The 24,468-nt window shown below is 42.9% G+C and overlaps 1 protein-coding gene across 5 annotated transcripts in view; it reads left to right on the forward strand.

Moving 5' to 3' along the window:
- Positions 1–5,334, forward strand: part of AGL (amylo-alpha-1,6-glucosidase and 4-alpha-glucanotransferase) — a 209,283-nt gene extending 203,949 nt beyond the window's left edge. For all 5 annotated transcript variants that reach the window (XM_075322279.1, XM_075322281.1, XM_075322277.1 and 2 more), the window contains one exon: positions 4,603–5,334. In XM_075322279.1, coding sequence (XP_075178394.1) covers positions 4,603–4,720 — 118 coding nt within the window. In that variant the 3' untranslated portion in view covers positions 4,721–5,334. The remainder of the gene's footprint in view (positions 1–4,602) is intronic.
- The last annotated feature ends 19,134 nt before the right edge of the window (positions 5,335–24,468 follow it).

The raw sequence follows: 24,468 nt of genomic DNA on the forward strand, positions 1-24,468 counted from the left end.
AGCATGCAATCACGGATCCTCATACTTGCAGGTCCCTACACTGATAAATATTAAAAATAGCAACAAGAAAAGGAGATAACCCCCCCCCCCCCCCCCCAAAAATGTAATATAATATACTCACAGCAGAAAAGAGGGCAACCAGCCCAGTTAGACCAGGCCAACACATCTAATGCACAAACAGGATGCAGACAAACCTCAGGTAAATTGCACACTAGTGGCGTGCATAGGGCACTGTTCACACTTGTATGCGCATGGTATCCAGCCAGCAACCTATTACCACGCCCTTACTATTAGATTAGGCGGGTTACCCGGACACTACTCACTGCAGCACACAAGGGACAGAGACTCCACTATGCACGGCCGTATAGTGTGCAATTTACCTTGTGTGTGAACAGCGCCCTATGCGCGCCACTAGTGTGCAATTTACCTTGCACCTGTGAAGTGTCCATCATGTTGAGAGGCTTGTCTGCATCCTGTGGTGCATTAGATGTGTTGGCCTGGGTTAACTGGACTAGTTGCCCTCTTTTCTGCTGTGAGTATATTGCTGTAGCATCAATAAAATTACTCAGCAGGAGATTAACACTAGAGGACTTGTAAACCTACTGCCATGTAGTCCTCCATATTCATGAGCTCTGTACAACCTAATCAATCAATACTGATTGGCAGTTTTCTGCCTGTGAACAGTGTACATAGAAATCTGCCAATCAGTGGAGTCGGCGTGGTTATGCAGAGCTCTGCATTCAGAAAACTGCTTAATCTGCTGCAGAGAAAACAGGGATTTATCAAAACTACATCAAGCAACCCAGTAAGTGACACGTTGCTGGACTCTGGGTCTCTGCCCCTACGTCATACTACTCTTACATGGGGTAGCAAATAAATCTGGTCATAAATTCCTTTTAAATGATCTTAAAGGGTTATACTATTTCCAAGATCCTATCCCAATATGTAGTATGTGTAATAATAATATTAGTAAATACCTCCACAGCCTCGGCTAGTATAACAACTGAGAACCACAAGTTTCATAAGCTTAACTTGTGGTAATTAGCTAATCACTAACCCAAATACCTCCAATTAGAAATGTAGTATAGTTCTTCTGATTAGGTACGCCTGTTAACTCATGTGCAGAGCATTGCAGCTTAGGCATCCATGGTTACGACCACTCATATAGTAACAGTGAGTTAGTTGTGCGTGATCATAACCATGGATAACTCCTGCAGTGTCCTGTCCATGTGGTAAGCAACATAGCTAATCAGGAGAACTATACTACATTTCTAATTGGGGGTATTTGTCTTAGTGATTAGCTAATTACCACAAGTCAAGCTTATGAAACTTGTGGTTCTGAGCTATTATCCTAGCCGAGATTGTGGTCAAAATTATTTTCCCCCATTCCACCCTGAAATGTGGCTTTATAAGTTATGAATAAATAACCTTCCATCTTATGTATGTCTGGGCTGCATCTGCTGGAGCCACTGCTACTGCTCCTTAGTGACACTCCAGCTCATAGATGGTGAGTCCCCAGCAGGAGACCTCCTCCATAATGTCTATTTACCCAAATCAAGTCTGCGAAAAGGGTTATTATGGTAAATGTCTCCATAGCTGTCTGACAAGCGATCATTTACGCGATAGCTATCTCTCCAATCTCCTCCATGCAGAGGAATGCTTGGTCCAGCTGAGCTTTTCTGTGTCCTTTATGGGAAAGGCAGCAGCTTGTCTCCCGTACAACAAAAGGATCGGCCTTTGAACTTCAGCAGGCCCAATCCCTCCCTCCTCCAACATCATCATCAGTCGGGAAAGCCTCATACACATTACATGGTTGGCCAATCCTAAAACAAATCATAGGGTTCATCTAATGTGTATGGGAGCCTTAGGTTAACCCTTTTAATGTAATTAACACCTTAATCCATTTTAATGAGAAAAATGGAAAACTTTGTATATATTGTTGTCACACAGAGACTTTCACTAACTTCACCAACTGTCATGGCGGCGTCAGGTCATATTCAGATTGCAGATTCTGACACTCCGCCTGAGAGATTCTCTGGTGTCTGGGAGCATCGCACTTCACCGCTGATCACTGGCTATGCAGTTCATGAAGAAGGCATGAGCCGAAACGTTATAATAAATTACTGATAATCACCTTCTAATAAAGCCAAAATTGACTCTCAATACTTAAGAGTGCCGGAGTTTTTTTCTATGGGAGCATCGCAGGCAAACTCAGCTGTCAATCTTCTGTGTGCTGATGCATAGGCAGGCTAGCAAGAGTTAACCTCTGCTGGTCTGCTTGTTTGGTCACCTGTTGTGAGGGAGCCTATCACATCTGTTCCGTTCCCTCCTATATACACTGGCTGGGACCTTTCACCTTTGCCAGCTATAGCTTGTCCTAGTTGGTCTGGTGTTGTGTCCCAGACTTTCTGGTTCTTGTTGCTTTGTGCAGTTGTGGAGTTTAACCCTGTTTTGTAGTTTCCTTCCTGCTCTTGTTTTCCTCCCGAATCTTTTATTGTCCTATCCTGTATGTGCAGTGTTTCAGAGTTTTGGTTTTCCTTATTTGTCTTCATCTGTGTTTAACATCACATCCTGTCCTTCCCTCCTGGAAGTGGGGGTGAAATCAGACTAGGTCTGGTCAGGAGCAGGGCCAGGAACGGGACTCAGGTGTCTCAACCACTTGGAGTATCCCTGAGATTAGGGATAGTATAGGGCCCCCTAGTGTGAGGGACTTCATAAGGGCTCCTATCCCTCATTATACAACAAGTCACTTTGTGAGAGGCGTACATTGCATTATTTGTCCTGTCCTGAGATTAGTGAGGCTGCATTCACCTGTACACCCTATTAAAGGGCCATGTTTACATAGTGGTATTCTTGCTAGAAAAAAGAGTGAATCCTACCAGATACCGATAGTCAGCCTGTATTATAGTCAAAGCTGCATTTATAGCTGTATTGATAACATGTTAGTGGCCATCAGGAATCCATATTAGTAATCTGTCTTTAAGAAACCCTTTAAGTTATTAGACTGTAAAAGTTTAGTTCATATTAGTTTGTTTTTTTTGTAATTTTCCCAGACACCTGGAGTTATAATTCTAGTGAGAAAATACATCTTTATAGTATCACTCAGTACTGAGAATGTGCGTGTGTTTATAGTATGGAAAAACATCTAAAACCAGGAGCCTTTGGCATGTCTCATCCGGAGACGCATTTGTCCATTGTAGATTGGCATCTGAAGAGTTGGCTACTCAGAAGAGGGATACTATTTTGGACTAATGGAACCTTTTAGAGTTTGCATAACAATTGGTTACGTAAGCAATTGGTTTCGAGTGAGATCTAGACTGGTGAAGATTTCAGCATAGGCAGAAGCTTGTCTACCTGTGGAGGGGACGCTCGTTGACACCACAGTGTGGATCCCAGGAGATTCTCTGTCTTCGCTGGTTTTGCTTCTCACGGCTGATGTTTACGGACAGATGATTTGTTGCTTCTAGTGAAGTTTTGTTTTCTCATGTAGTGTGTAGTATAAGTACTTTACCTTTGTGATAAATACTATGCAAAAGTGTACGAAATATCACACTATTTCCTATTTTCTGTAATCATTTAATCATTATAATAAAATTAATCACCTTCTTTAAAGCGATATCCGATTCCTTTAAATACTTGGCAAAACAATAGCTCAGCGCGCCTCCATTCTTCGTTTTCTGTTCCTCAGAGCATGCATTCTAGGGTGCGCTCTAATTTTTCACTGTATAGCTCGGATAGGCATTATCGGGTGTGTTCGGTAACAAGCTTAGGGGCACTTTGCACGCTGCGACATCGCATGCCGATGCTAGCGATGCCGAGCGCAATAGTATCCACCCCCTGTCGCACATGCGATATCTTGTGATAGCTGCCGTAGCGAACATTATCGCTACGGCAGCTTCACACGCACTTACCTGCCCTGCGATGTCGCTCTGGCCGGCGACCTGCCTCCTTCCTAAGGGGGCGGGTTGTGCGGCGTCACAGCGACGTCACACGGCAGGCGTCCAATAGAAGCGGAGGGGCGGAGATGAGCGGGATGTAAACATCCTGCCCACCTCCTTCCTTCCGCATTGCTGGCGGGACGCAGGTAAGGAAATGTTCCTCGCTCCTGCAGCTTCACACACAGCGATGTGTGCTGCCGCAGGAACTAGGAACAACATCGTATCACCTATCGGTCCGACATTATGAAAATGTCCGACACTACACAGATCGCCGATTTACATCGCTTTTGCGATCGTTTATCGACGCATCTCGACTTTACACGTTGCGACGTCGTTATTGGCGCCGGATGTGCGTCACTTTTGATTTGACCCTGACGATATCGCAGTAGCGATGTTGCAACGTGCAAAATACTCCTTAGTGTAGCAACCAATAGATTAGTGAATATAGGCCTAAGGTCTGAAACATAAGCAGTGTATACCATATAATAACATGTATTCACAAAGAGAATCATCTTATTCCTATATTAGGCGGAAACGTGAACATGAGTACCTATATTGTAATCTTGAAGATCGTTATCGTGTACAGCTGCTTGCTTCAAGATCACTGCCATGTTACATAATATGTCTTCCACCCTAGTAATAATGATTTCTTCCTCTCCTTCAGATCCTCCTGGAAAGGTCTTCCTGAACTCACCAACGAGAATGGTCAGTACTGTCCCTTCAGCTGCGAGACACAAGCCTGGTCCATATCTGTAGTGCTCGAGGTGTTACATGACCTGTAGGACGCTCCCATTGTATGACCGATGAAGAAGTAGCGGGATGGGTGGTCCCGAGCACTGGAGGGACTGTCTGTGTAAGGATCTGACCTCACTGTGATGAGACTTACCGCAGGGAGTAGATATTTGTTGTGTGAATTGCTTGTTTACTTTGCACATAACCCATCGGTCCTGCCATAAGTACATTGGGGCCCGCTGGTCACCGAACTTTAGGATTTTTCTGTTCTTAATGATGTAAATAAAGCCATCAGATTCCTGGCCACAATGGTGCTGCGGCAGAACGTCTCACAATATAACGGAGCGCTTGGACAGTACATAATGATCTAGGATTATAGTAGCTGAGAATTACACTGTAAGATGGGTCAGACATTAGATCAGTTCTTTTAATGTTCAAGAGGCATGAGTAGATTATACTGTTATCAGAGGTGTCTATTATACGTAGGGTAACACCAAATTTACCATAGTCTGTTACATAGGCACATTATTGTCCTCCTGGCCATATATGTGGTCAGTGCACACACAGTGTGTGAGATACCGCTGCTGTATACCTTACATAGGACTGTAATAATCATGTCTGTGATCTCCTGTAAATCTGTGCAATAAAGCCTATACTATTAGTGCTTCTTGTCTCACTTCTCGTACATGCCATCTCCATACGACCAGTATATATATTATCTTTACCCTAAATTTTGCTTCATTTAGACCTCTAATATAAAATACTTGCTGCTAATACGCAGTATCTCTTTTTCCAATTACACCATTAATAGACAATAGGGCAGATTGATGTCTATGCATACCTAATATGATCTTTGTTTAAATCAGTAGTATGTAAGTACATAAAACATATGCTGTACAGTCCCTGACAGAAGTTCTGTCGCTTATCCATGTTATGTAAATAAAAGCTTATAATCTAACTTTAAATGCATCCATTGGTTTCATAAATTACTCTTTTGAAAGCTAAAATCCTCCCAAATTTGGTTTAGGTTATGAAAATAAAGTTGCTGCAAAGCTGAAATATTAAACCACCAATAATTGGGCAAGCAAACAATAATGATAATTAAAAGAGTAACCTTTATTCACAAAATGAATTAAAAACACATCAAAAACATGGAACCGCCCAGGTGACGGATGAAATATAGACACATGGGGGTGCAACACCAGTGGTAACACTAAGCACCACCATATACCACAACAACAGGTAAAAAATATATATCAATTTGAGTGTCTATGCATGTTTGTCAGTGAATACAATAGCCAAAAAGAGATACACGTGTATCAATATGGAAAGTAGTATAAACAAGGTAGAGAGGCTATATAGTACAAGCTAATAAGACATGCAACATGACATCATATTACCCAGTAAGACCAGTGGTATCCGTGTAGCGACCCCCACCAACACTGACGCGCGTTTCGCAGCTCGTGTGCTTCGTCCAGGACGAAGCACACGAGCTGCGAAACGCGCGTCAGTGTTGGTGGGGGTCGCTACACGGATACCACTGGTCTTACTGGGTAATATGATGTCATGTTGCATGTCTTATTAGCTTGTACTATATAGCCTCTCTACCTTGTTTATACTACTTTCCATATTGATACACGTGTATCTCTTTTTGGCTATTGTATTCACTGACAAACATGCATAGACACTCAAATTGATATATATTTTTTACCTGTTGTTGTGGTATATGGTGGTGCTTAGTGTTACCACTGGTGTTGCACCCCCATGTGTCTATATTTCATCCGTCACCTGGGCGGTTCCATGTTTTTGATGTGTTTTTAATTCATTTTGTGAATAAAGGTTACTCTTTTAATTATCATTATTGTTTGCTTGCCCAATTATTGGTGGTTTATTTTGATATACAAGCAAAGTTTTGCATTCTTGTGGCATTGGTGTCAAAGCTGAAATATTGATCATTTAATGAACACAGAAAGGTCAGATTTTGGCAAGACAAAAGTTTTGTCGCCTTGTCATATAATGCACCCAATGCACATCCTCACCTGTGCTCACTAAATGATGGGTTAATTAGTGGGTGTGTATAAAAAGAAACCCAGCACCCGAGTCCTTCACTTGAACTGCAACTTGACCTCTGACAACATGCCAAAAATCCATCCTGCGACCAAAGCCTTGATTATCAAGAGGCTAAAGACCAGATCCACTGCAGAGGTGGCTGGCACCTTTAATGTGTCTCAGCGTCAAGTACGAAGAATTAAAAAAAGATTTGAAGAGACTGGAGACTTTTTTGACAAGCCGAGGTCCGGCAGACCCCGCAAGACAACTGCTCAGGAGGAACGTTTGTTGGTTGGAAAATCCAAAGACAGCCCCTCTTCCACTGCAGAAAAGCTCCAACAGGCCTCGTCACCACAAGTCCCTGTGTCAACTAGAACAGTTTGTAGGATTCTGTCTCGAAATGGCCTCCATGGTTGAATCAGTGCCCAGAAGCCAGCACTAAACAAAAGGCAATTAAAAAACTGTGTGGCATTTGCCAAGTCCCACAGCCTGCTAAACAGATGGACGCTGGAAAAGTGGCAGAAGGTGGATTTCTCTGATGAATCTTCAGTTGAATTACACCACAGCCACCGCAAATACTGCAGGAGACCTACTGGAGCCCGTATGGATACAGAAAACAGTTAAGTTTGGTGGTGGAAAGATCATGGTTTGGGGTTACATTCAGTATGGGGGTGTGCAAAACATTTGCAAGGTGAAAGGCAATATCAATAGCCTAAAATATCAAGAAGTATTAGCTACCTTTTACATTCCCAATCATAAAAGGGGTCAAATTCTGCAGCAGGATGGTGCTCCATCTCATACATCCATCTCTCCAACAAAGTTCCTCCTGGCAAAGAAGATGAAGGTGCTCAAGGACTGGCCAGCCCAGTCACCAGACATGAACATCATTGAGCATGTTTGGGGTAGGATGAAAGAGGAAGCTTGGAAGACAAAACCAAAGAATCTAGATGAACTCTGGGAGGCATGTAAGACTGCATTCTTTGCTATTCCTGATGACTTCATCAATATGTATGAATCATTGTTGAACCGCATGGATGTAGTCCTTCAAGCTCATGGAAGTCACACAAAATATTAAATATGGCTCTAATAGCACCACAACTTCATTCACCAATGTTATGCAACATATCTTTGTATTAGAAGTTAATTATTTGTTTGAATTTCACATATTAGTTTCTGTGGACGACAAAACTTTTGTCTTGCCAAAATCTGACCTTTCTGATCAATATTTCAGCTTTGCAGCAACTTTATTTTCATAACCTAAACCAAATTTGGGAGGGTTTCAGCTTTCAAAAGAGTAATTTATGAAACTAATGGATGAATCTAAAGTCAGGTTATAAGCTTTTATTTACATAACATGAATAAGCGACAGAACTTCTGTCAGGGACTGTATATTTTATTATGGGTACGTCGCACCTTTCTGACCTCCTAGCAGCCTGTAATTTTAAAGCTGCCCATATACATTACATATAAGTTGCCCAAATTCTCCAATTTGAGAAGGATTAGCCAAACTATCCAATGTGAGTGAACATGACCCAACGTTTTCCTGATAACAGAAGTTGGGGAAAGGAGAGATCTGTTGTGTTGGATTTCAGCACATTCAGATGTGGACAAAATTCTTGGTGCCCTTCTGTTAAAGTAATGAGAAACCCACAATAGTCACTAAAATAACATGAAATTGACTAAAGTTTTTTCAGTTTAAATTTGCTGAATATCAACTAATGACAATCGGACATTGCTGTTGAATTTTGGTTAAAAGATAAAAACAAACTAATGAAAATGGCTTAGGCAAAAAAAATAATGCTATCCCTAGAAAGATTGAAAATAATTTGATCAAAAGGGCAAGTGAGACTAACGTGGGTCCTGTAATTAACATCACAAGAGTCTCTACAGACTTTTAATCAGACAGTATGCTTACTTATAGGGGGAAAAGTAGCCACTCTGCTGTTTGGTATCATGGTATGTACCACAATGAACATGGACCAAAAAAACTAAGGCGGGAGTTGTCTCAGATTAGAAAGAAAATTATAGACAAACATGTTAAAGATAAAGCTACAAGACCAACTCCAAACAGCATGAGGTTACTGTTCCTGCAGTTGCACATGTTATTCAGAAGATTAAGGTCTATGGGACTGCAGCCAATCTCTCTAGACCAGGGGTCTCAAACACGTGGCCCGCGTGCCGCATGCGGCCCTTCAGGCGGCTTCTTGCGGCCCGCAGGCTTGTGGACCCGGTAAAGATGGCGACTGGTGCAGGGGCCACAGCCGCCAGCTATTTATTTCAGCTTACAGTTTTGCCTTTGCCGCGCACAGTGAAGTTCTCGCTGCAGAACGCAATAACAACCGCCTGCCAATCAGAGACAAGCACCTGCTGCATATGACCTCAGATGCCTGTCTGTGATTGGCCAGTGGCTGTTGTGCAGTGAGAACTGGTCTGCATGCGCTGGCAGAAAGTTCAGCGGTGACAGCAGCTGTGATCATTACCGGGTCCACGTGCCTGCGTGCCGCCGACGGAGGATAGGGGAGCAGAATGTTTGTGTGTGTGTGTGTGGTGTGTGTGTGTTTCTGTTTCTGTCTGAGGCTGCACAGGGTGTGTGTGTGTCTGTGTGTGTGTTAGCTGAGGCTGCACAGGGTGTGTGTGTGTGCTGCTAGCTGAGGCTGAACAGAGTGTGTGTGTGTGTGTGTGTTAACTGAGGCTGCACAGGGTGTGTGTATGTGTGTGTGTGTCTTGCTAGCTGAGGCTGCACAGGGTGTGTGTGTGTGTGTGTGTGTGTGTGTGTGAAGCTGAACAGGGTGTGTGTTGCTAGCTGAGGCTGTATTGAGTGTGTGTGTGTGTGTGTGTTAGCTGACGCTGCACAGGGTGTGTGTGTGTGTGTTAGCTGAGGCTGCACAGGGTGTGTGTGTGTGTTAGCTGAGGCTGCACAGTGTGTGTGTTGCTAGCTGAGGCTGCACAGGGTGTGTGTGTTAGCTGAGGCTGCACAGGGTGTGTGTGTGTGTGTGTGTGTGTGTTGCTAGCCGAGGATGAACAGTGTGTGTGTTGCTAGCTGAGGCTGCACAGGGTGTGTGTGTGTGTGTTGCTAGCTGAGGCTGCACAGGGTATGTGTACGTGTGTGTTGCTAGCTGAGGCTGCACAGGGTGTTTGTGTGTGTTGCTAGCTGAGGCTGAAAAGTGTATGTGTGTGTGTGTGTGTGTTTTACTAGCTGAGGCTGCACAGGGTGTTTGTGTGTGTTGCTAGCTGAGGCTGAAAAGTGTATGTGTGTGTGTGTGTGTTTTACTAGCTGAGGCTGCACAGGGTGTGTGTGTGTTGCTAGCTGAAGCTCAATAGAGTGGGTTGCTAGCCTGATCTAGACGTAGCTGCAAGAGCAAAGTTGAAGAGACAGATAATATGAAATGGTAAACAAAGAGCCCAGAACAACTTCCAAAAAGATTACAGGTGAACTCCAAGGTCAATGTACATCTATATTTGATCGCACCATTCAGCACTATCTTGGCCAAAGTGGACTTCATGGGGAAAAAAACGAGGCGGAAACCACGGTTTAAAGCACCACTCCAGTGGGTTATTTTCATCGCTGGATTGGTGGGTCTAATACTGATTAAATGTACATATTGTTTCACGTAACTTTTTGGAATATGATGTTGTGTGTGTATATGAAGAATAACACTATTCCTGAACATTTTATAACTTTGAGTATATGTGAGATTTTCATTAGTTTTCCCCTATACAGATTCCAGCCCCAATTTTCTACCTCCAATATTTGTTTTTAACTAGTTGGTGAATACTAGCAGCTAAGGTGTCTCCCATATACAGTACAGAGACAGATGGAATCCTGCTTTTCTGTCCCTGTAGCACACAGAAGCCACATCATGGAGGGCGATATACAGACGTTCTGAGCTGAGTAGCATTTGCTAGAAGCTGCAGGTCATTCTGCCGGTGTCTGTCTGATCTGTCTCTGTGCTGAGTGCTCCTCCTTCTCCTCCACCCTTCGTTCTTCATATAGATTAATACCGGTATAAGCTGTAACCTGATACTTTTGTGAGTCGACAGTGCTTTTTAATTAGTTATTTTTTTTGGGGGGGAGGGGATCACTGCTGTCATTTACAAGTGCATCTCAATAAATTAGAATATCATCAAAATGTCAATTTATTTCAGTTTATTACAAAAAGGGAAACGCATATTATATAGAGTCATTACACACAGAGTGATCTATTTCTATATATTATATAGAGTCATTACACACAGAGGGATCTATTTCACGTGTTTATTCTGTTAATGTTGATGATTATGGCATACAGCCAATGAAAACCCAAAAGCCATTATCTCAGAAAATTAGAATATTATAAAAGACCAACTGAGAAAAATTATTTTAAACTCAGAAAAGTTGGCGCCTACTGAAAAGTCTGTACAGTAAATGCCTCAATACTTGGTCGGGGCTCCTTTTGCATGAATTACTGCATCAATGCGGTGTGGCATGGAGGCGATCAGCTTGTGGCACTGCTGAGGTGTTATGGAAGCCCAGGTTGCTTTGATAGCAGCCTTCAGCTCATCTGAATTGTTGGGTCTGGTGTCTCTCATCTTCCTCTTGACAATACCTTATAGATTCTCTATGGGGTTTAGGTCAGGTGAGTTTGCTGGCCAATCAAGCACAGTGATACTGTGGTTATTAATTCAGGTGTTGTACTTTTGGCAGTGTGGACAGGTGCCAAGTCCTGCGACAGGTGCCAAGTCCTGCTGGAAAATGAAATTTCCATCTTCAAAAAGCTTTTTGACAGAGGGAAACATGAAGTGTGCTAAAATTTCCTGGTACGCGGCTGCGCTGACTTTGCTCTTGATAAAACACAGTAGAGCTACACCAGCAGATGACATGGCTCCCCAAACCATCACTGATTGTGGAGACTTCACACTAGACCTCAAGCAGCTTGGATTGTGGCCTCTTCACTCTTCCTCCAAACTCTGGGACATTGATTTCCAAATGAAATGCAAAATTTACTTTCATTTGAAAACAATACTTTGGACCACTGAGAACAGTCTAGTTCTTTTTCCCTTTGGCCCAGGTAAGACGCTTCTGGTGTTGTCTATTGGCCATCAGTGGCTTGACTCAAGGAATGCGGCACTTGTAGCCCATATCCTGGATACGTCTGTGTGTGGTGGCTCTTGAAACACTGACTCCAGGAGCAGTCCACTCCTTGTGAATCTACCCCAAATTTTTGAATGGCCTTTTCTTAAGAATCCTATCAACGCTGTTGTTATCCCGGTTGCTTGTGCACCTTTTTCTACCACACTTTTTCCTTTCACTGAACCTTCCATTAATATGCTTGCATACAGCACTCTGTGAACAGCCATCTTCTTTAGCAATGACCTTTTGTGGCTTTCCTCCTTGTGGAGTGTGTCAATGACTGCCTTCTGGACATATCAAGTCAGCAGTCTTCCCCATGATTGTTTAGCCTACTGAACCAGACTAAGGGACCATTTTAAACATTTAGATAGCCTTTGCAGGTGTTTTGTGGTAATTATTCTAATTTTCTGAGATAACTTTTGGATTTTCATTGGCTGTAAGCCATAATGAACAACATTAACAGAAGTAAACACTGATCACTCTGTGTGTAATGACTCTATATAATATATGCGTTTCCCTTTTTGTATTGAATTACTGAAATTAACTTTTTGATGATATTCTGATTTATTGAGATGCGCTTGTATGAATGTTAGGTTCTAGGCTGGTGACTAAAGAGTAAGGGGTACTTTGCACGCTGCGACATCGCTACTGCGATATCGTCGGGGTCAAATCGAAAGTGATGCAGATCCAGCGCCAGTAACGACGTCGCAACGTGTAAAGCCTAGATGCGCCGATAAACGATCGCAAAAGCGGCGTAAATCGGTGATCTGTGTAGTGTCGGAGATTTACATAATGTCGCACCAATAGGAGACACCTGTGACACCGCAGGAGCGAGGAACATCTCCTTACCTGCCTCCACCAGCAATGCGGAAGGAAGGAGGTGGGCAGGATGTTTACGTCCCACTCATCTCCGCCCCTCCGCTTCTATTGGCCGCCTGCCGTGTGACGCCGCACGACCCGCCCCCTTAGGAAGGAGGCGGGTCGCCGGCCAGAGTGACGTCACAGTTCAGGTAAGTGCGTGTGAAGCTGCCGTAGCGATAATGTTCGCTACGGCAGCTATCACAAGATATTGCATGTGCGACGGGGGAGGGTACTATCGCGCTCGGCATCGCTATCATCGGCTAGCGAAGTCGCAGCGTGCAAAGTACCCCTAAGTCTTAGTACTGCTCCCTCAAGTTGATATATGCGAAATCTATGAAAATCATCCTTATTACAAAACACATTACAAAACTATTTTCAGTAGTTTTTCAGACACTTTTCAAAACTGTTGGAATTAGTGAAAAGAGTGTAGAAAACAATAAATTTGGCGTACACCACATGCTGAAATTTGTAGAACAATTTGTGGAGCCTTTTTCTTTCTATATTCCTTTCAGTGACACCATAGGAATTTTGTCCTGCAACAGTAACATTTTTATACTATACTTTACAAGATGGATTCCTGTACCTAACCTGCAATTACCAAGGAAATTACAAACCACACAGCTGAAATGCAAAGGAAGATAACACTCTAGTATTACGCCCCCCATACACATTAAACTAATGTTGGCCGCACCCACCAATATTGACAGGTTCAGCCAACACTATAATTTGTATGGGGGCGAGGGTCAACTGATTGTCGGGGGAGATGTTGATGGACATGTCCAATTTAAAGCTGGTGTCACACATAACGACGACGACGACAACGACGTCGCTGCTACGTCACCATTTTCTGTGACGTTGCAGCGACGTCCCGTCGCTGTGTGTGACATCCAGCAACGACCTGGCCCCTGCTGTGAGGTCGCCGGTCGTTGCTGAATGTCCAGCTTCATTTTTTGGTCGTCACTCTCCCGCTGTGACACACACATCGCTGTGTGTGACAGCGAGAGAGCGACGAAATGAAGCGATCAGGAGCCGGCACTGGCAGCTGCGGTAAGCTGTAACCAGCGTAAACATCGGGTAACCAAGGGAAGACCTTTCCCTGGTTACCCGATGTTTACGCTGGTTACCAGCCTCCGCTCTTGCTGCCAGTGCCGGCTCCTGCACTGTGACATGTGGCTGCAGTATGCATCGGGTAATTAACCCGATGTATACTGTAGCAAGGAGAGCAAGGAGCCAGCGCTAAGCAGTGCGCGCGGCTCCCTGCTCTCTGCACTGTGACATGTAGCTGCAGCACACATCGGGTTAATTAACCCGATGTGTGCTGCAGGAGAGCAAGGAGCCAGCGCTAAGCGCGGCTCCCTGCTCTCTGAACTGTGACATGTAGCTGCAGCACACATCGGGTTAATTAACCCGATGTGTGCTGCAGGAGAGCAAGGAGCCAGCGCTAAGCGCGGCTCCCTGCTCTCTGAACATGTAGCACAGCGACCTTATGATCGCTGCTTCTGCTGTGTTTGACAGCTAAGCAGCGATCATAACAGCGACTTACAAGGTCGCTGTTACGTCACCGAAAATGGTGACGTAACAGCGACGTCGTTGTCGTTGTCGTTTAGTGTGACACCAGCTTAAGACTGTTGGTTGTATCGTTCCCCCAGAGATAAGCCACCAGCAGAGATCTCTGTCTGTAGCTTTCTCATAGATAACACCAGGAGCGCTCTGTTTACGGGAGAGATGGCCGAGCTGATTTTCGGACTAACCATTGACAGTAGCATAGTGCGGCCGACAGCCATCTAATATGTATGGCTGTCTACAGACCTTTCTAGTTAAACCTCTAAGCTATAATCAGCTCTAATACAAGATAAGTGATAACTTGTAATTACCAAGGTACTTAGCTGATTGTGCAGGTGCACATATGGAGGATCTCCTGATGTAAAGGCTTACAGAGGTATATGTCAAAGACGGAAAAAATAAACCCACAGTATTATTTTTCTTTATAAAACCTGTTACAACCCTCCAGAGGCCAAAAAGACACTCCTCAGTGCTGCCAGGAACGTTCCCATTGAATGCAATAAATGTGAATTCACCCTAATATCTTAGTATAACATGGAGATGAGATATTCTGTTGGTAACTTTGCATTCGGTGATACTGAGGGAGTTGAGCTCAGTAATTGACAGACCGCTGTATCTCATCTTCTTAGACTCGCTTGTAAGAAGGTTGGTGCCTCAGGATTGGAGAATAGCTGATGTGGTACCAATATTTAAGAAAGGTAAAAAGGTGGATACAGGCAATTACGGGCTAGTAAGTCTGACATCAGTAGTATGCAAAGTTTTTCAGGGCATTATAAGAGATGACATGCAAAAATGTAAAGCAGAAAATAATATAATATCTAGCAACCAGCATGGATTCATGAAAGATAAGTTGTGTCTAACCAACATGATTAGTTTCTATGAGGAGTGCAAATCTTGGTAATGCAGCTGATGTGGGTTATCTGGACTTCACAAAGGCATTTGATACCTTATAATGAAGATCTCGCAGGGACTTGGGGAAGCTGTGAGGGGAGAAAAAACTGGTTAAAAGACAGGAAACAAAGAGTCCTTGTAAATATAGATGAGCGAACCTAAGGTTCGGTGTTTGTACTAAACACAGACTTTATAAAAAAACAGGGTTTGGGTGCTTTGCGTATGCAAAACCACTCCCGCGAGCATACGCTCCGTGCTCAGCCCAGTGTGAGCCGCTTACAGTGTTTGATCAGTTCACAGTGGAGGTAACAACAGCGTGATCGAGTGTAATGTACACCCCACAAAAAATGGAAAAATACCAACCACCCGCCCCAGAAGTGATCTGTTTATGGCTGGCTGCATGTGAGTGGCGAGCTGAACTGCCCAAATAAGTGACTTCCATTGGGATATTGGTCAAGTCCAGGTCCCAAACCAAACTTTATCTAATAAAGTCTGGCTGAATCCAACAAACCGAACTTCCACGGGTCCTCTCATCTCTTCTTGTAAATGGTGTCAATAGTAAAGACCACAAGGATCAAAGTTAGGACCAATTATTTTTTTAATAATCTTTTGCTGATGACACTAAACTTTGAAGAATAATAAAAAATGAGCTTGAAAGTATAATATTGCAGAACAACCTAGATAAGATGTCTGCATGGGCAAACACATTGTAGATGAAGTTTAATGTTACAAGTAAGCTGAGCAGCAGCACTCAATGTCAAGCAGCTGCTGCTAAAGCAACAAGATTTTAGGGTGTATAAAAATTAAAATCTCATCCCTTTTTTATTATTGACCCTCTATATATCACTTGTAAGGCCACATCTGGAATATGGGATCCAGTTTTGGGCTCCTAATTTTAAAAAGGACATTCAGAAATTAAGGCCACTTTACACACACAGATAAATCTGTGGCAGATCTGTGGTAGATCTGTGGTTGCAGTGAACTTGTGGACAATCAGTGCCAGGTTTGTGGCTGTGTACAAATGAAACAATATCCATGATTTCACTGCAACCACAGATCTGCCAAAGAGTTATCTCTGTGTGTAAAGTGGCCTTTAGAGTTAGTTCAAAGGTGGTTAACTAGATTATTATAAAGGATGGAGGCCACCCATCTGATGAAAGGTTGGCCTTGTTTAGCTTAGAAAAAAGAGGAAATGTGATTTATATGTAAATAAATGTGTGGTTTAGACAAACAACTGACTTACAAAGGACCAGGGTGTGTTCTATATATATAAATAGGAAAGGGTTCTTTACAGTTAGAGCAGTCAGACTGTAGAATGCCCGACCACAAGAGGTAGTGATGGCAGATACTATAACAGCGTTAAAAAAAAAGCTCTGTATGATTCACTCAACAAATGTCATTGTGGGTTAGAAATAATGTAGACATAGAGAATCTATAACTGGTGTAGAAAGGTCGATCTTGATGAACTTGGGTCTTTTTTTCAACCTGTTTAACTGGCAGTCATCATATCTTCTCCTGCTCTACAAGATGAAGTAATTCAATAAAAACTAGGCTGGTAAAATCTACATGAATAAGACATTAAGATCTAGTCGTGGTTATCCAACATGCAAAACATAATGGAAACAAAATAGGAGCTTTTCAAGTAATAATATCAGCATATTGAACCAGCTCTAACCCCCTATGGTCCAGAAAAGGCCACTACAGTGATCTGCACTGTTACCAGAAGAGATAACATCTGATTCTTTGATCTGCCCCCTGCAGACAATTGTAGGGGGATAAGGGTTATGCCCACCCCTGCATTTGTACCCAGCACACCACTGTCCCATGCACTGTCTGTTATTGTCTGGTTTGTGTGATTTCACCACCAGGTGGCAGGGCCGCAGTTCTGTCACCTGGGTGGGCAGGGAGGGAGTAGTAGGAGGAGGATGGAGACTATATAAGGGAGGGACAGGAAATAGATACAAGATAGTCCCCAGGATGGTGTAAAAGTAACAGGCCCACAATGAAGAATCTGGCCCGATGGGGCATCCCTGCCTGTGATATGTGGGATCCGGATACAGATTGATGACCTGCATCCCCCAGGAGAGGGGTGTAGTCCTGCGGTCAGGGTCTGGCGTCCGTTTCACCTGGCGGTTAATACTCTGAGAATCCTACACACACGCTGAAAGGTCAGTGCGCCCTCAGGTTGTAGGGTATGACTGGATGACCTGGGCACGGATGGAGAGCCCTGTCGGTTGTGGTGTGGCGCCCCTGACCTGGTCAGGCACCGCTAAGTACTGCACCCATGCTGGGGGCAGTGCAACACAGGTAAACCAGAAGGCTGACCGAGGTGTGACTACACAGGCGCATAATAATCAGGTCTCACACATCTACCTTTGATAGGGACCCCTGGGGAATCCAGGAGTGGGGCGTAGCCTCCATGTCCACTCAAGGGGTGTGGTAGAGAGCCTGGTTTCTAGGTGGCGTAGGCAGGCACAGTGGGGAGGGAGTAGTGAGCCAGTCAGGAGTGCAGCTCAGGGAGAGCAGACGTGTGGAGTAGACCCTGGAAGCTGACACAACACTGACAGCGTCCGCGCAGTGACTACCAACGGAGGAGATCGGTCACCTGGTAGTGCTACCCGAAATCCACCCAAGGCTAGAGAGAGCAAAGAGGTGGCAGAGTAAGGGGACTGCCAGGGAGGTACCAGGCCCGTACGAGTGCAGGTTCTCAGAGTAGGGGACCATTCAGTTGTCCTGCTCAACCTGCAGGTGGGGGTACTTCACGCCCTCACCACCACACACAGAGTCCGGAGCCACGTAGCGAAGAGAGGGCCCATAGTTCACAGGAGGCAAGCAGCCGTAGTGACCTGGTCCAGGCTACAAGCAAACGGGCCAAAAGAAGGGGAGAGAGGCATCAGCAACTTCCCTGGGCGACACCAGCAGGGCTTCAAGTAGGGGTCACCCCAAAACACAAAGGGCTAGGAAGGCGAGTTGGTAGTCACCCTCATCAGCCAGCCGGAAGGATACCTGGTTCCAGCCTGGTTCATCCCAGCTACGCCCGGGTTACTCACTCTGCCATCAACTGTGAGTAAAAACCCTGAAAGACTGCCTGGACTGTGTTTGAGTCATTCTGCGCCTTGTGGTTCCACCCACTCAAAACAGGCCACGGGGCCAGCCCTACTCTCGGGGGGCCACACCATCTAACTGCACCTACCAACAACCCCAGGCGTCCCTTAACATGCAGTGGCGGTCCCCTGACCGCAATACCGAAAGTGGCATCACGAAAATCCTAAAGAGAAGGTTCAATAGAAGAAAGAAAAATCCAGCTTCCGGAGTAGTAGTAAAACTGATGCAAAATTTTATTAAAGGACGTAAAAATTAATGTGATGACAAAAATAGGGAGCCCATATGCGGCGTAAGGCTACGCGTTTCGAACACTGCCTGCGTTCTTTGTCAAGCCTGAGTGAACATGTCTTGCTCACAAGCATTTAAACTCACTCCTACCAATGTGATGAGTGTGTTTAATCAGAAAGCACATGTGCCAGCATGGGGTAGATAACATACAAAGCAACAATACAAAAATTCAACAATAAGTGAACAGATTTTTTTTTTTTTTTTACATATACAGAAAAGATTTTTGATATTAAAATTCCACATAAAAAAACTCTATCATCCGAAATGTACATGCGAACATTATCTACCAAGATTTAATAATGAAACATGACATCTCGTCTCAGATTAAGACCATTGGGTATTCTAGTTCCCAAATGAAATATCCAAAAAGCCTCACGTGTGAGAACCTGATGTTGGATATCACCACCACGAGGAGAGATTTTAACTTTTTCTAAGCCAAAAACACGCAGGGAGTCAGTATTGCAATTGTGATGTGAAATAAAATGTCTGGATGCCGATGAGAGATTTCTATGGGGAGATAAGGTATGCACACCAGTGACTATGTAAGGGGAATACATGGAATAGCAGAAACTGCTGTGTGAATACTGACTTGAAAAATCCAATAGCTATATGTAAGAGTGAAAATGTGAAAAATGGAACCTGCATTACTGCCATGAACATATGAATCAAGAGAAATTTAGCTGCTGAATTGATCAATGCAACAGAGCCCCAACACTACGCCAAAGTATTTCTCTACGTTGGGGTCCCTAGCTTGTGTGTGTCCTCTCATGCAGTTAAAAAACTTACCGTGTATGGGAAGCTGAGACCCAGGCTATATATGCGTATAATGTGGACTGGCACATTTTCCATGTCAGTATTCACACAGCAGTTTAATTATTCACATTAGAAAAATTTTCACCAACAGCATCATGAAAAAAATGTTTTTTAACAGTGAGAATTCTCATAAACCTGTTAATATCCAGTAATGTTGAAAATAGATTAAAGTCCCGTGCAGGAACAAAGTACATACCTCGTGATAAGAGTTCAATATGGTCATCTGATAAAAGACGCGATGAGAAATTAAGAACGCTGTTCTGATTTAGCGGTAATTGTGCTTCTTGCCTCTTGTTATAACATTGTAGGTTCCTCCGATGTTTCCTCCCCCTCCTCCGTTTTTTGATTTAGAAGGTACAAAAGTCCTGGGCAATTCATTGAAAGAGGAATTATTGGAAACATTATCAGTGTCCACATTATGTCCATCAGACATTTCTGCCTCAGAAGAATTGAAACTTACACGTTTTTTTTCATGATGCTGTTGGTGAAAATTTTTCTAATGTGAATAATCCTGTCAGTATTAACCCTTATCGTTCTTATGACTTTTCAGAACAACGTACAGTGTTGTGCTTGGAGGATTTGAGTGTGAATACTGCTGATGATAATTCCATTGATCAAGCTACTCAGTTTTTTCCAAAAAACCCTGCATTTTATCCAATAAATTCACAGGTTGAATGCATGGATAGATTTCAGGATTTAATAGAACAGGATTTAAAAAAGCTGCATGACAGTGTTCACACTCTACCTGCCAGGCACAATTTGTCTTTTAGATTCTCAGCAAGAAAAGTTGGCGAGAGTCATGCTATGTTGTTCCTTATGACATGTGAGTGCTATGCGAGTCTACAATTTTTTCCCCAACTACCATCCATATGCAATGAGTTTTTAACATCATCTTTTACATACTATCATAATTTATAAAACTACAAAAAATGTGAGTATATTGTGCTAAAAATATTTTTATTGAAATAGATGATAAAGATAGTAAAAGTGATTACGTCAAAATACTACTGAAATAAGCAGGATTTTACCCACAGTATTAGAATAGTATAAAAAATCAGTACAGATCTTATTTATGGCATACCATTATAATAATAGCTATAGACCTAAATCACCCATAACAAACAATATATATATACAGTCAGGGCCAGAAATATTTGGACAGTGACACAAGTTTTGTTATTTTAGCTGTTTACAAAAACATGTTCAGAAATACAATTATATATGTAATATGGGCTGAAAGTGCACACTCCCAGCTGCAATATGAGAGTTTTCACATCCAAATCGGAGAAAGGGTTTAGGAATCATAGCTCTGTAATGCATAGCCTCCTCTTTTTCAAGGGACCAAAAGTAATTGGACAAGGGACTCTAAGGGCTGCAATTAACTCTGAAGGCATCTCCCTTGTTAACCTGTAATCAATGAAGTAGTTAAAAGGTCTGGGGTTGATTACAGGTGTGTGGTTTTGCATTTGGAAGCTGTTGCTGTGACCAGACAACATGCAGTCTAAGGAACTCTCAATTGAGGTGAAGCAGAATATCCTGAGGCTGAAAAAAAAGAAAAAATCTATCAGAGAGATAGCAGACATGCTTGGAGTAGCAAAATCAACAGTCGGGTACATTCTGAGAAAAAAGGAATTGACTGGTGAGCTTGGGAACTCAAAAAGGCCTGGGCGTCCACGGATGACAACAGTGGTGGATGATCGCCGCATACTTTCTTTGGTGAAGAAGAACCCGTTCACAACATCAACTGAAGTCCAGAACACTCTCAGTGAAGTAGGTGTATCTGTCTCTAAGTCAACAGTAAAGAGAAGACTCCATGAAAGTAAATACAAAGGGTTCACATCTAGATGCAAACCATTCATCAATTCCAAAAATAGACAGGCCAGAGTTAAATTTGCTGAAAAACACCTCATGAAGCCAGCTCAGTTCTGGAAAAGTATTCTATGGACAGATGAGACAAAGATCAACCTGTACCAGAATGATGGGAAGAAAAAAGTTTGGAGAAGAAAGGGAACGGCACATGATCCAAGGCACACCACATCCTCTGTAAAACATGGTGGAGCAACGTGATGGCATGGGCATGCATGGCTTTCAATGGCACTGGGTCACTTGTGTTTATTGATGACATAACAGCAGACAAGAGTAGCCGGATGAATTCTGAAGTGTACCGGGATATACTTTCAGCCCAGATTCAGCCAAATGCCGCAAAGTTGATCGGACGGCGCTTCATAGTACAGATGGACAATGACCCCAAGCATACAGCCAAAGCTACCCAGGAGTTCATGAGTGCAAAAAAGTGGAACATTCTGCAATGGCCAAGTCAATCACCAGATCTTAACCCAATTGAGCATGCATTTCACTTGCTCAAATCCAGACTTAAGACGGAAAGACCCACAAACAAGCAAGACCTGAAGGCTGCGGCTGTAAAGGCCTGGCAAAGCATTAAGAAGGAGGAAACCCAGCGTTTGGTGATGTCCATGGGTTCCAGACTTAAGGCAGTGAATTGCCTCCAAAGGATTCGCAACAAAATATTGAAAATAAAAATATTTTGTTTGGGTTTGGTTTATTTGTCCAATTATTTTTGACCTCCTAAAATGTGGAGTGTTTGTAAAGAAATGTGTACAATTCCTACAATTTCTATCAGATATTTTTGTTCAAACCTTCAAATTAAACGTTACAATCTGCACTTGAATTCTGTTGTAGAGGTTTCATTTCAAATCCAATGTGGTGGCATGCAGAGCCCAACTCGCGAAAATTGTGTCACTGTCCAAATATTTCTGGACCTAACTGTATATATATATATATAAGAAGTATGGATAATAACATTGTTCTATCTTAAGTGCTAAAGATATTATGGACTTTATATGACTGTTCATTGTTATATTCAAATTTTACTATCTATATACTGAGCTATCTTTATATGGCAAATGTCAGTTGTACCATGTTTGAAATTGTTAATAAAACGAAGTTAAAAAAAAAAAACATCTCGATTGGGATCAGGTCTGGTGACTGTGGAGACCAGGTTATCTGGCGTAGCACCCCATCACTCTCCTTCTTAGTCAAATAGCCCTTAAACAGCCTGGAGGTGAGTTTGGTTGAAAAATAAATGATGGTCCAACTAAACGCAAACCGGATGGAATAGCACACCAAGATGCTGTGGTAGCCATGTATGTTCTGTATGCCTTCAATTTTGAATAAATCCCCAACAGTGTCACCAGCAAAGCACCGCCACACCGTCACACCTCCTCCTCCATGTTTCACAGTGGAAACCAGCCATGTAGAGTCCATCTGTTCACCTTTTCTACAAAGACACGGTGGTTGGATCCAAAGATCTCAAATTTGGACTCATCACAGACAAAAGCACAGATTTCCACTGGTCTAATGTCCATTCCTTGTGTTCTTTAGCCTAAACAAGTCTCTTCTGCTTATTGCCTGTCCTTAGCAGTGGTTTCCTAGCAGCTATTTTACCATGAAGGCCTGCTGCACAAAGTCTCCTCTTAACAGTTGTTCTAGAGATAAGAAGGTGTGTCCAAACTTTTGGTCTGTACTGTATATAGATGAACCACTTATGTAGCTGAAATAGTAGAGGCAGTAGTAGTATTATGACTTTAGGTTTTGAGCAGTAGCCACTCCCGCCTCATGCTGCGCTCAAGTGCACGCTTGTCAGCAACCTTACTGACGTTACCGCTCATCACATCACCGGGTCTCACGGAGCATGAGCTGGGAGTGGCTACTGCTCAACATCTATGGAGCCTCATTCTAAGGTTCAATAGTCTTTGATCCAGTTAATTGAGGAACACCGTTTGAACCACTTGACTACGTCACACCTGTGAGCTTGCATTTCTAATAAATTGGTGAATAAGGTACAATGTCTTGGTTTTGTTGCTCTTATTTTATGTTTTTCAATTTTCCTTTTGTGAACTACGATGGATTCTTTGGACTTTGTCAGATTCTATAGATTACTTTGGACCTGCATGTTTTTTTTAATAAGTTGGTGAACCATGGTTAGAATTGAGGAGTGTTTTTTAACATAAAGTATTTTTTGTGTGTTTATTTCTTTTTATTTACTGGGTTAGTAATAGGTTTGTCTGATAGACATTTGTCCATTACTAACTCCTGGGCTTGATGCCAACTGATACTACAAAGCTGACATGAACCCTAAAAAATATTACATCGATTGCCATCGCACCAGGGCAGTTGGGAAGAGCCGACGTGAAGAGCCACAATTGGCGCATCTATTGTGATGCACCACTTCTGGAGTGGCTGCAGGCTGGTATTTTTCGGCTGGAAAGGACCCAATAACCATGGACCTTTCCAGCCTGATAATATCAGCCCCCAGCTGTATGCTTTACCTTTGCTAATGATCAAAAATAGGGGGAGCCCACATCTTTTTTTCATATTTGTATTTATTTAGTCATAAAAAGCTGTCCAACAATCTCCTCAGGGAGCAATTTTAAGTGAAATTATATATTTGCAGCTTATCTATCTGTCATCTATCTAAAAATTGGATGGCATATAGATAGAGTTGAGCGAGTACCTAACTATTCGTACTCACTATACTCATGACGAGTACTGCCTAATAGTCATGTATTCATTCCGAATAGCATGTGCAATGCAAGTCAATGGGGAAAAACTCGCAATGTAACAAGTAACCTGAAAGCTGTACTATTCGCTATTTGCATGAATAGTGCGAAATTCGGGTTACTCATTACATTGCGAGTTTTCCCCATTGACTTGCATTGCACACGCTTGAAGAACCGGACCAAATGGACATATGAGTATTTACAACTTCACTTTTATTTCTTCATAAAGATCATAAAGACATCAGACAGGTTCGATAAAACAATCCATGGGGAAAAGAAAAAACAACACATTTAGGGTGCAACCATGATTAGGGCATAAGCCAAAATGCGTTGCGTTTTTCCCCCCCATGGATTGTTTTCTTGAACCTGTCTGATGGCTTTATGATTTTAATAAAGCAATAAAAGTGAAGTTTTACAGTTCTCATATGTCCATTTGGTCCGGTCCTTCCAGCCCTGGAGTTTTGCTTTGTCTTATGAATTTTGCCAACCTTGCCAGTGTTTTCCGTGTTACTTATCAGGACTGCAACTTTGTTTTTAA

Source organism: Anomaloglossus baeobatrachus, chromosome 8 (genome assembly GCF_048569485.1).
Source record: "Anomaloglossus baeobatrachus isolate aAnoBae1 chromosome 8, aAnoBae1.hap1, whole genome shotgun sequence".
Lineage (NCBI taxonomy): Eukaryota > Metazoa > Chordata > Amphibia > Anura > Aromobatidae > Anomaloglossus > Anomaloglossus baeobatrachus.